We start from the raw sequence: 11,811 nt of genomic DNA, 5'->3' as shown, positions 1-11,811 counted from the left end.
ACTGTCCTAACGGCGTTACGAATGACGTATATTTTATTGACTCCTCTGCTAATTTTATGTGATATGGAACCCGTCTTTCAAATCCAATAAACTAAAATATCTTTTTCCGCATAGCATATCTAAATGGTCCTCGATCAACGGAAGGGGGTAATTCTCGCGTGCAGAATCCGCAGATCCTCATTTTAGAATCCGAAAATTGACGCATGAGCGACGTTCTCCATTTTTTTCTTAGCTAAAACTATCGGAAACGCATACTCGGATTCACTGGTTCAAATCATACCTTCGATCGGAAGATCATCTAATATTTTAATCAATTGTCCTTTTTCCATGTACGAAATTCGTCGTGAAAAACTGTAAAAGGGTTTACAATCTTTCAAAATTAATTTCAGCTCGGCGTCATCTTAATATATATTTTTCTCTAAACACTTTTTTAAATTTTATTTTTTCATTGTGCGATAAATCAGAATTTACATTCAATGACTCTACATTATCTATTTTTTATTGGATCTGCAAAAATATTCATTATGTCTGAGATAGGCTCTGGTTTACTCTGCGGCTGCATCAATTTCGTATTGAATAAGCTTAGAGCCTCTCCATTAGAGCCTCTATAGAGGCTCTAATCTCGCCTCTCATTGGTCGCTGCTTTTCGTTAATAACTCTTCAACGTAGTCGTGAATTGCATTTTCGCTATTTGGTAGCCGGCGCAACCAAAAGCTTTATTTTCTTCGGAAAGCCATCAAATGTAAAGCTGGCTCCTACAATTCCCATTTAATGATGATGCGTTAATGCCACCAAGTCGATTACCTGCGCTATCGTTAATTCCGCTTATATTATACAGCAAGATTCAACGCAAGATTCTTTTACAAAGCTTACTGGACCATCGGTTTCCAGCAAAGTATCTAAACTTATCCCTAAGTTATCCATTACAAACTTTAGCTTGCGGTGAAACTAATCTTCCTGTGGGAAAGGATTCTGTAAACAGTTGACCTCAGGCTTTCGTTTCTTAAGGTACAGGTTCTTAAGTAGGTGCCACATTTCTCCGCTGTCAAACAGGAACCCTTTTCCCTTCTCAGCGAACGGCATTCACCTGAGCAGTAATTCATAATCCTGTTGGAATTAGAACAACGAACGTCTATTACCTGCGCGGTAGACTTTTCTTCCATCGGCTACCTTTGCCTTCGGCTGAAGGCTACTATGGGCCCTATTAGGCCCACGTTGATCCCTCTCCTCGGTGTCCAGCTGCACCCTTTCGCCCTTGCTGAAGGTTACGATGAGTTTCGCCATTGACTTAAAATGGCGAGACACGTCAAAATTTCGCAAATTCACGTTTGGAAATACAGTAAATTCTCCGCTCGAATTGTGCACAAAAATGGACAATTTGTGAAGAGGAGATACGATTATTCGAGCCTTGCGGATTGTTTTTGTAGTAACCGATTATCAACGACTATAAAAACGTGGAAAAAATGGAGAATTTACTTTATCGATCAGGGCGTCCCATCACTCATTTGCTTCACGCACGCAACCATGCATTCGTATTTACCTCGTTACTATCGCATTCATGCGTCCGCATATATATCATTTTTACATACTGTACATTCTCTTGCAGCTGCACAGGTTGTCCCAAAATTATTGTACAAGCGGGAAATGAGGGGTTGCTGAGGTCATTTGAAGTAACTTTTTCCTTAGCAAAAATGCAAACCGCGGTCTCGTTTACGAGTTATTAACGAAAAACAGTGACCAATGAGATACGAGATCAACTGGCGCAAGATGGCCGAATCAACGAGCAGTCCAGTTCCGTTCATTGGCTTGGCCGGCTCGCGCCAGCTAATCTCGCCTCTCATTGGTCATTGTTTTTCATTAATAACTCGTAAACGAAGCTGCGGATTGCATTTTCTCTAAGGAAAAAGTTACTTCAAATGTCCTCAGGAACCTCTCATTTCCCGTTTGTATAATAATTTTGGGACGCCCTGTATAAGCAATTCGTTTACTAGTTTCAACGTTTCGCACCTACGTGAAATGGCGCCATTTTGAAGTTTTATGTAGCCTGATAGCGAAATCACCAGCGCCAACGAATCACCAGCTGCAGGTATGAAATAGAATATTTGTTTAAAGAATTGCCCATTTACGCGTTGCAATTTGTAATACGATGTATACTTTAAATAATTAACATTAAGTTAGTTGTTTAAAAATGTGGAAAAATATCGCAATCCTTAAAAACTGTAATCCCTTATTGATCAGAGATTTTTCGAGCACGAAGCAATTTAATTAATTTATTGTTTCTAGTTGTTTAAAGTAATTTCATTTGTCAGTGACCTTTTTAAGATTACCTTCGGGCTGTTTTATTTATGGAAAGTATTAATAATGATTATTGAAAGCAGCTGCGTTTGATCAGATTTTGAAATGTCAATTTAGTGCAAAAACACTGTTTTCGGTTTTGGCTCGGTATTTGAGAGTAGATGCTTCGCGTTGCCAAATCAGTAGCAAACTTAGAGCAATCTAGTCGCGTAACATTTTATTTGAAGAGGACAGGTCGGTGGTACTGGTGTGGCAGATATGACAGTGCTACAAGATCTGGCCTGAATTTGGCCCGTATTTGGCATGGACAAGGCGAAATACGGACAATTTGGACAATTTGGGAAGAGGAGATACGATTATCCGAGCCTTGCAGCTCGTTTTCATACTTACCGATTGTCAACAATTATAAAAATTATCAAATCTGACCGCGAATTGGGGCGAATTTACTGTATTTGACATAACAGCGCGCGGTCACGTCAAATTCAGGACAAATTGCTTACTGGGGAGATAGGGATGAATATGGTATAACAATTTTATTTTAATATTCCGACTAGAAACTGAGATAACAGTAATTTAACGCTAAGGCAGTTAAAAATAGTCTCAGACGTAGTCCTACGACGAATGATGCATGAACGATGCTCAGTACAGCTCAGCTGTAGCTGATTTTTCTCAACGATGTCACGCTTAAATAATCTTACCCTAATTGTTACAAAAAATATCCATACTATTATTCATCGAATTCATCGAATCCATATTTATACATAAGTAATTGGAATATTCATCACATAATACTCGATCTTCCATGTTATCCTGCACGGTTCAACTGGTTAATGAACCTAATTCACGATCTACAACTTCCATATCGCAGATCGCTACTTACTCGGACGCAAACATTTCGCTTCCAAACGAACATTGCGTTTCATCGTCAAGAATGTAATAGAACGCTGGTCCAACGGGTTAGCACCATTATTATTATTATGTCATTTCAACGTCTCAAACGTCGATTCCTTCGGACGAGGAGTCTGAGGCCTGGTCGGTGTTATCCTGGTGCCTCGACTTCAGATGTCTCTCGAGGTCTCGCCTTCTCACGAGCACCTTCCCGCAGAGGTCGCACCTGTAAGGTGTATCTTCCGCGTGCAGCCTGGTGTGCTTGTTCAGGTTGCTTGGGTCACCAAACGCGCGCAAACAGTACTTGCATTTCAGCGGTTTGTAACCTGTGTGGGTTCTGCAAAGATGCGAACAAATAATTAACAGAACGAAAAGCAGAGAACGAGGCTCTCCTAAATTTAACTTCGGAGACCGATGGCAACGTTTGCACTTCGCGAGTTTGGACGTACAAAGCAATTCTTCTTACCTGATGTGGATCTTCAGTCCGTACTTCCTCGAGTACACTTTGCCGCAGTAAATGCACAGGTGACCCTGCTTCGATTTCCCCAGATTGCTGACGAACGTTTCCATATGAGCAGCATGAATGTCCGGATCCGTTGGTCCTCCGTTCGGCTGAGCACTGTACGGCACTAAGACGGTGTCCTCTATGGCTGGGGGTAAGGCATTGTTGAACACGTTGCCCTGGTTCATGTAGGGCTTGAACGCAGAATTTCGGAAGTTCAGCTCCTCGTTTAACGGCGACAACTGAGGGTTTGGCGAGATTTGCGCGGCCGGCGAGTTAGGGGATGGATGATCGGAGGACAACGGCGATATCTCGTTCGAGGAGCCGGGCGAGTTGTGGATCAACGAAGGATTCGAATCCATGCTTTCCACCTGGATCGATATCCTTGTGGGAGATGACCGCGGCGATTTGGTCAGCTCGAACCTGAACGACGACTGAGGGAAGAGGCTCAGGGACAGGCTACTCCTCGGCGAGAGAGTGAACTCTTTCGCGAGCACCGACCAGAGGTGTTGGCTGTCCAGTCGGTTACACTTTAATGCTAGATGAAGCTTCAGGGGGTTTGGATATTCGAACAGGTTTTGGCACATGTGACAGATGTAGCGGTTCTGGCCTGGAATCAACGAGAGAGGCTTCGTTAAAGAAGATTCATTTTTGACGAGCTGAAATTATGGTCTCTAAGTTTGATTTCCGATGATCTTAGGGGATGCTACCTTGAATGTTCGAGGGCGTCAGAAATGGCATGTTAATCATAGCTAGGATGTTCTCCGTGAACCACATCAGTAACGGTTCGCCTGGAGTGATGATTCTGATGGCCTTCAAGATCACGCCTTTGTCGGTGGTCATCAGTAGAACGTTGCAGCTGTGACAGTCCTTGGCTAGGCTGACGATCTTTAGCCAACATGGCGTGCTGACGAGACCGTCTACGGAGTAGAGGCGGCCATCGGATTCTGCGATTTCGACCTGCAATCACATGATTCGGATTTCGTTAACTATCACTTCTGGTTTTGCAATGATTCAGGCTGAGCGTCCAGCGATTTTACCTTTCGACCAGTCACTGAATTTTTAAAAATCATTCTAAATTATAAATAACTGGCTAGTTCCCGATAAGGGAACTATTTATATCTGTAATTACCAACCGTACTGCTTAAAATAAATAGCGTACCGTAGACTTTTTATGTCTCGAATATTTCTTTCATGCGATCGCGGAATGATGCAAATCACGTGAAAATGTTACTAAGCTGTAAAGAAAGGGCTACGACCGAAGCAAAGGGAAAATAAATGAGAGCAATTTAGGCTATTTATAGACGACAGTCTAACTTTGAAAAATGGTACCATCTGGAGAAGAAGAGAAGGTCGAGGAAAGAAAGATTCTTGAGTCTTCATCTTACATATTGTATCACTGACGTGTTCTTCTGACACAGTCTGTTGACGTCAATGGTCTCGGTGGAGGAATCTCTGCGCAGTATGCTCGCAGCCCTGACAATCGGTCTCTCGACGAAAAGGCGAGACAGCGGGTTCCTGTCAAGCGACTCGATGCTCATCATCAAGGCGCCATCGGGAACGATCGGTGGATACAAGATCGCGTTCGTAGACTCCATTTAAAATCGTCAGTAATCCAAATGTACGGTACTCTTCAGCGAAGCAATGTTGCACCACGCCTATCCAATTACTTGGATGATTAATTTTCGATTGTCCGACACTTGATAATCCAGTTCTGCACGAAACGTTCTTGTAATTACCGAAGGTAACACTCCCGCAAGATGAATTTGCGAAGCTTGCCGATGGCAATGGCTTCGAGACGATATCCTGGTGTCGAAATGTCAACTGAGTGCGACCTGTGAACTGCACGTGGCTTAAATATATTCGGAGAGCTCGTACCCCGGATCGAGACTAGCAGGGGGATGTTTGCCCCTCCCTCCGGCCCAATGCACCCTAACTTTCTCTCTCTCTCTTTCTCTCTCTCTCTCTCTCTCTCTCTCTCTCTCTCTCTCTCTCTCTGTCTCTGTGCTCAGGGTATACTAGTAATTGTATCTAAAGAGCCTACCAGGGGTAATACGGCCCTACGTAGTACCAATCCTCGAATCCTGACGCGCTGCCGTATCTTGGGGGTGGGGATATTGTGGTTTCGTGGTGGGGACTTCAATGACCCCCGGACTATGCTCTGAACGCAAGGTGTATCCGTTCAACCCCTGCAGAATTGAACCGTGTTCTTTCGATGCTGAACATCTCAATGTTGCTCTCCCTATTTGTCACTTTTTCCACAAAATTTCTGCAACAGTGCATTTGCGAATTTTCTTTTTTTTAAGTCTTCGGTCTTATCAAATTTTGTAGATTTTAACGAAATTCTGTTCCAGCAACTAGGTTCAGGGAGGAGTTATTTTTTAATGAGGAATTATGATATGAACGAATGCACCGGGATCTTTAAGGAAACGAGAAGATAATTCGTTTTAGTGGAGTGATTCGTTCAATAAGTGTTTTTTGGATATTTTTCAGCTGTAGAAGTCGATAGTTTTGAAGTTGATATTTTTCAGAAATATCAGATCACTACTAGAAGTAGTAGTACCTGACTCAGAACAAGATGCGCTATCATTGCACGGTTTCTGACTCAACGAACCAACTTCTGGACATAAAGGGTCGCGCTATACCTGGTCTGAATTCCTGTCAATGGCTCTATTAAAGGCTATTGTCCTGTTTCCCTGATTATTCTAAACGCTATATGACCTGATGAATTCTTGCCATTTAGAACACTAATTTCAACTCCTTAAGGTTATTAAAGAATGTTTACGTTTCTATACACTCCGGGACGAGAAAGTAGCACGCTTCGTAATTATTGTAATTTATACTTATTTAACGTTGCAAACCAAGGTTTCGTTTCTATGCAAACTTGCGGAATATCATTATAAACATACACAAATGAAATAAAATTGAATTTCGCCAGTCTAAAACGAGTGGGAGCAATTACAGCAAAAAACTATTAAAACGCTCGATAAATCTTTGTCACAGAGACTGATGACTGTTATTAAATGTAAAGGAGAAGCCACGAAATATTAAGCATTATATATATATATATATATATATATATATATATATATATATAAATATCATTCGTTGATCTCACTGTATCGCCATACAAATTCTTTTCTTATTTCAAATAGAATTCTTTAACTGACGAAATTCAATTTTATTTTATTTGTGTATGCAGAAACAAAACCTTGGTTGTGTTGTTAAATAAATAAAAGTTACGTTAATTTTTAATTATGCTGTAGATACACTCCTTTTGTCCGGGAGTGTACCTACTGTTCCTTGCCGTTGAAGCAGTTTGTATTTTGCATAAAGATCCGCGGTCCAATAATTAATAACCAGACAGTACAAAAATATGGAACAAATCCGTTTGTTTCTGACAGAAAAGATTGCAAATTGCTTGCGATCTCTAAAAGCGTTTCACGAACTTCGACAAAAGAAGTGTCAGGGAAAATTTGTTTGGGAGATAGGATTTCCAATTATCCTTCTCGCATATCAGTCAATTAATTCAGCGGACAAGATTATCGTTAAATTTATTACTATTCTCCCGATATTTCGTAGCAATCAATTCGCAAAGCCGAGTGAATGTAGAAGAAAGTAGACGTGCAAATTGGCACGTTAAGGGTGCTACGGCGTACACCAGGGGTGTCAAACTCGCGGCCCGCGGGCCGCATGCGGCCCGAGATGAACATTTTTGCGGCCCAGTCAATATATTCGACGCAAAGTAAAAATAAAATAGAAATGTGAATTAGAAAGTTTGAAAGTAGTCTCGGCCAATAAAATTTCTCCCGAAATAGGAAAGATAGTATCAGAGAAGAGATGTCAAGTATCAGGACGTAAACAATAATTTAACTTTATATGTGTGTTTATTACAATGTACTAGTCAAAATAAAAATATTTGTTTCTATGAACATTGATTTTTTTTGCGGCCCACCTAAAGTTAAGCATTGTTTATTTGGCCCAAGTTTGCTTTTGAGTTTGACAACCCTGGCGTACACGGTATTGGCCGGACCGCTTGACACGGCACGAGAGCGGCACGCATAGTATGAACACTCTAATGTAACCTAAACGAAAAAATGTCTTGACCTTAGAGCACGACCCGAGACTGGCTAAATCCTGACCGTTGTGCAGGTGAACATTTATGGGCCGGAGGGTGAACGTCTCGCCACTATATTATCATTTCATATTTCACGTTATTATTATTTAAACTCTTCTCCTTACTTTACTGTTATTTGAAGTATTAACCAGTTTGACGTCATTAACCAGTTTGAAGAGGCAGTATATTGTGTTATGACGAGTATACTTGTCGTGCGTAAAAAGTAGCGGCCATTGGCTATTTAAATTGTAATTTTAATGGAAACAAAAACATATTCTCAAACTTCAAAATATTTAAAATATTTTTTGGTCAAACCTACACGATGCTGTTCGGTTTGTTATAAAAATAAAATTAGAAAAGTATCACGATATTGGCGTTCGTCGTGCATATTGCCATTATGTATCGTTCCTTGTTTCGCTGAATACCATTCTACGACGACAATGAAAATTGTTTAACTTTCATAAGTGTCTGATTTTTCTTGCGTTTTTCGTTTCATTACGTATGCAGTACATGTTAACGTTGAGCGAATAAGTAAATATTGGTAACGGGAAATTGTTAATTTTATTTGAAACAAAACCGTCTTTTCGATCTATTATTTGAACAGCGACACTTGTTCGACGATACACTGTTTGATACACTGTTTGACGAGTATACTCGTCGTCGCTTGATTCCCGCGTCACATATAGGTGCGTGCTCTGAAAAGGAGACGCAACAACTAACTGGTTAATTGGTCGGCAGGTTTCGCGGACTGCCTGAAATGGTCTGGCGTTAATAAATAAACAAGAACCGTACCATCGGTCGCGTCGCGTCGACAAGTATATTCGCCAGTCCGAGACGATTTTCCTTCGTCGACGTCGTTTCTCCATAATGAATCAGAGTTAAAAATCACTCGCCCGGAACGTCGGTGCCCATGAATTATATTACTTCCTGTCCTTTACCGGATTCCCTATCAATAGTTGATTGGTGTTAAATGTGGCGAGAGAGAGACAATAAACGGTCCTGTAAATTCCTCGGCAAGGATGCCGGCTAATCGAACGATCCTGGTTTACAGGTAGAGTCATGGGTGCGTTGCCAAGTATCCCTCAGCAGAGAAGAATTGAGTACCGTTTCCGACCGAGACCCGATCCGAGTCTGGCGCCGGATTGTCTAACCCATTCTGTCTCGGGTATCTTTCACAATCGCCGGTCAGTGGCAACGCACAAGGGTTTTCATTAACCTCTTTCCCCGCCCCGATGCTCGCTCCGTATTGTTCCCCCCCACTACCCCTGTTACGCTTGCTAATAAGCCACGTAGGCCACTTCTTGTTGCTCTGCCTGTCTAGGTTTGCTATCATTGTTCTGCTCTTCGACGAAATTTCCCTGAACGAGGTTGAACCATCTTTTCCAGGGCATTTCCTGCAGCCTTCGTCGGCGGTCATCTTGCTTGCGATGCCTTAGTCAGAGACGTTGGACTGTTGAGATCGAGAGCGACGTTTCGGAAAAAAGGAGATTAAAATTGTACTGGATTGGCAATTTCAATTATTAAGTAATTGCCGATTTCGGTTATAGATGTCTCTCACTCCCATTTTTATGATATCCGTAAATGTTATATTATAAAATTATTATTATTATTATTATGTTATTTTTTATTATCCGTGAATGTTAGCAACTGGACAAATTGAATGCAGCGGCCAAGGAAAAGCGACCAGAATTGGTCAATCGTAAAGGTGTCATTTTCCAGCAGGACAATGCTAGGCCGCACACGTCTTTGTCCACTCGGCAAAAATTGATGGATATTGGTTGGGAATCGATGTTACACCCACCGTATAGCCCTGATCTCGCGTTATCGGATTACCACTTATTTCGATTCCTGGACAACTCCCTTCGTGGTAAAACTTTTAACGATGATGACGCTGTACAATCTCAGTTAACTCAGTTTTTGGCCGAAAAGCATCAGACTTTCTACGAGCGTGGAATTTTCAAGTTGTCAGAGAGATGGCAAAAGGTCATCGAACAAAATGGAAAATACATTACAGATTAAACTTCGTTCCAAGTAAAAAAAATTTTTTATTTCAAATTTTTTAGTTGCCAACCCAAAACGATCGTTAAAATGTATTTATATTAATTTGTTTATTTATTTATTTATTAACAGGTGTGAGCTCTTGGCACAAGAAAAATCTCAAAGCTAAATGTAAGAGGATTAATAAATCGCAAATAAATCTTTGAAATTATTAACGTTGATGAAGATGCGATTTAAGAAGTTAAATCAGCTATAGAGAGTTCTACAACCCTTGACAAAAAGTTTCCAATCATATACAGAATTTACCTTATACAAAATTTACAAAGAATATTCGCGTTTTAGAGTTGTAAAATGTTTTTTATGCAGGTAAGACGAATGCGAAATGTCGGTGGGATCTAAATGAAGCAAATAAATAGAAAATAACGTAATTTTTCATTCTTTATCAAAAAGAAACCACAAAGAAAGCAAAATGTTATGTGAAAAAAATATTTCCGATCAGTACGAATGTGGAAGAAAGTTTCCGATCATGGTGCAAATAACTAGCTTTTTGAATGTCTCAAGCGGAGGAAGCAAGCATAAACAACAACTCGTGCCCGTGAAAATGTATACAAACATTTTTACCGTTGAGGCATCTGAAATACAAAACATTTCAGTGAGCAGATAAGTATGACGGACGTGTGCAATATGTCATCGTTAAGTTGTATTCAAACGATTTAAAGTTAAGAGTAATCGAACTTCTCAAGCGAGGTAATAGTCAAAGAAAAGTGGCAGAAATTGTGCCGTTTATTTTGAAAGTGGCATAAGTCACTTTGTTTTTAAGTCGATATATTTAAGGATTTGCGTTTTAACACGTTTAAAAATATGGATGCTAACTTTCGACAAGATTTACTTGTATTTATATATCTGTCTTATATATCTCAGGATACTGTTATTTTTCTCAGTATAAATAATTTCGTATAAACATTAAAAAATCACCACTATTCATTACGGTAAAGTGACTTATGCCATTTTCAAAATAAACGGCTCAATTATAGGATATAGTCAGAATTCGATAAGGGATATGAAAGAGAAGTATAATGAAACAGGCGGTGTATCTAACCGTAAGAAAAGTGGTCGCCCTCGTGTAACAAGTAGAAAAGACGATAGAAAATTGCGTGCAATTGTTAAAAATATGAGGCGAGCAACATCAAAAGAAATAAGTGAACAGCGGACCTCGAGCGTCTGCGACCGTACTGTCATAAATCGATTAAGTGGAATGGGCTTTTCATTTCGGAAGGCAAAAACAAAATCTTTACTCACAGAGGAACACAAAAAGAAAGGGTTAAAATGGTGTAAGGAGCACTCAAATTGCACTATGAAGGACTCGAGCAAAGTAATATTTAGTGACGAGTCTCGTGTTTATCTCTTGGAGCAGGGGATGCCGAAGGAAAATTTGTTTGGCGGAGATCTAACAAAAAAATTTAATGAAGATTGCATTGATTATGAACAAAAATATTCGCAATCTTATATGATATGAAATTGTACGACGAAAAAGGGTGTGGGAAAACTATGCATTGTATACCAGAACTGTGAATTTCTATGCAAAATGAAGATTGTCTACGTTGATTACAATGTACGAGAGTACACAGATATTGTCCTTTATTGTTGAGTTAAAGATAATGCAACAATATTTTGAAATTCTTCCAATGTTCTCAGTGTTTCGTATTCGACGTACCCATCTCTGTCATAAATTCACAAAATCCGCAGTGTAATAATTATTTTAAAATAGTATTATATAATTAATATCATATATTATATTATATTATTATAATTAATATTATATATATATATATTATATTATGTTATTATATTATTATAATTAATATTATATATATATATTATATTATGTTATTATATTATTATAATTAATATTATATATTATATTACATTATTATATTATTATAATTAATATTATATATTATATTACATTATTATATTATTATAATTAATATTATATATTATATATTATTAT

General features: G+C 39.4%; 1 protein-coding gene and 1 long non-coding RNA gene across 4 annotated transcripts; one reads left to right on the top strand and one right to left on the bottom strand.

The window, feature by feature from the left end:
• Positions 1–2,813: 2,813 nt before the first annotated feature.
• Prdm13 (PR/SET domain 13) lies at positions 2,814–8,526 on the bottom strand. 3 transcript variants are annotated; one of them, XM_033469672.2, is made up of 5 exons: positions 7,928–8,526; positions 5,074–5,527; positions 4,396–4,645; positions 3,650–4,295; positions 2,814–3,520 (listed from the first exon to the last, which is right to left on the bottom strand). In XM_033469672.2, the coding sequence occupies exons 2-5, from the start codon at positions 5,281–5,283 to the stop codon at positions 3,289–3,291; spliced, it is 1,338 nt and encodes a 445-aa protein (XP_033325563.2). In that variant the 5' UTR covers positions 5,284–5,527; positions 7,928–8,526; the 3' UTR covers positions 2,814–3,288. The 3 variants fall into 3 exon arrangements, with proteins under 3 accessions (XP_033325563.2, XP_033325564.2, XP_076381150.1); XM_033469673.2 differs by having other exon boundaries at positions 5,074–5,520; XM_076525035.1 differs by lacking the exon at positions 7,928–8,526 and having other exon boundaries at positions 5,018–5,098.
• Positions 8,527–10,460: 1,934 nt separating this feature from the next.
• On the top strand, positions 10,461–11,486 carry LOC117220206 (uncharacterized). The gene is made up of 2 exons (XR_004490217.2): positions 10,461–10,547; positions 10,835–11,486. It is a non-coding gene; the product is annotated as an uncharacterized LOC117220206 (long non-coding RNA).
• The last annotated feature ends 325 nt before the right edge of the window (positions 11,487–11,811 follow it).

This window comes from Megalopta genalis, chromosome 10 (genome assembly GCF_051020955.1).
Source record: "Megalopta genalis isolate 19385.01 chromosome 10, iyMegGena1_principal, whole genome shotgun sequence".
Classification (NCBI taxonomy): domain Eukaryota; kingdom Metazoa; phylum Arthropoda; class Insecta; order Hymenoptera; family Halictidae; genus Megalopta; species Megalopta genalis.
Note: the sequence above shows the minus strand (reverse complement) of the source record. Positions and strands in the feature narration are given on the sequence as shown.

What these genes read in the sequence shown, in the direction of transcription:
- Prdm13 (XM_033469672.2), bottom strand. Translation starts at nt 5,283, where the DNA reads ATGGAGTCTACGAACGCGATCTTGTATCCACCGATCGTTCCCGATGGC. An exon ending in GACGCCCTCGAACATTCAAG is followed by an intron (nt 4,296 to 4,395) that starts GTAGCATCCCCT and finishes CGTTGATTCCAG; the next exon opens with GCCAGAACCGCTACATCTGT. An exon ending in GGACTGAAGATCCACATCAG is followed by an intron (nt 3,521 to 3,649) that starts GTAAGAAGAATT and finishes GCATCTTTGCAG; the next exon opens with AACCCACACAGGTTACAAAC.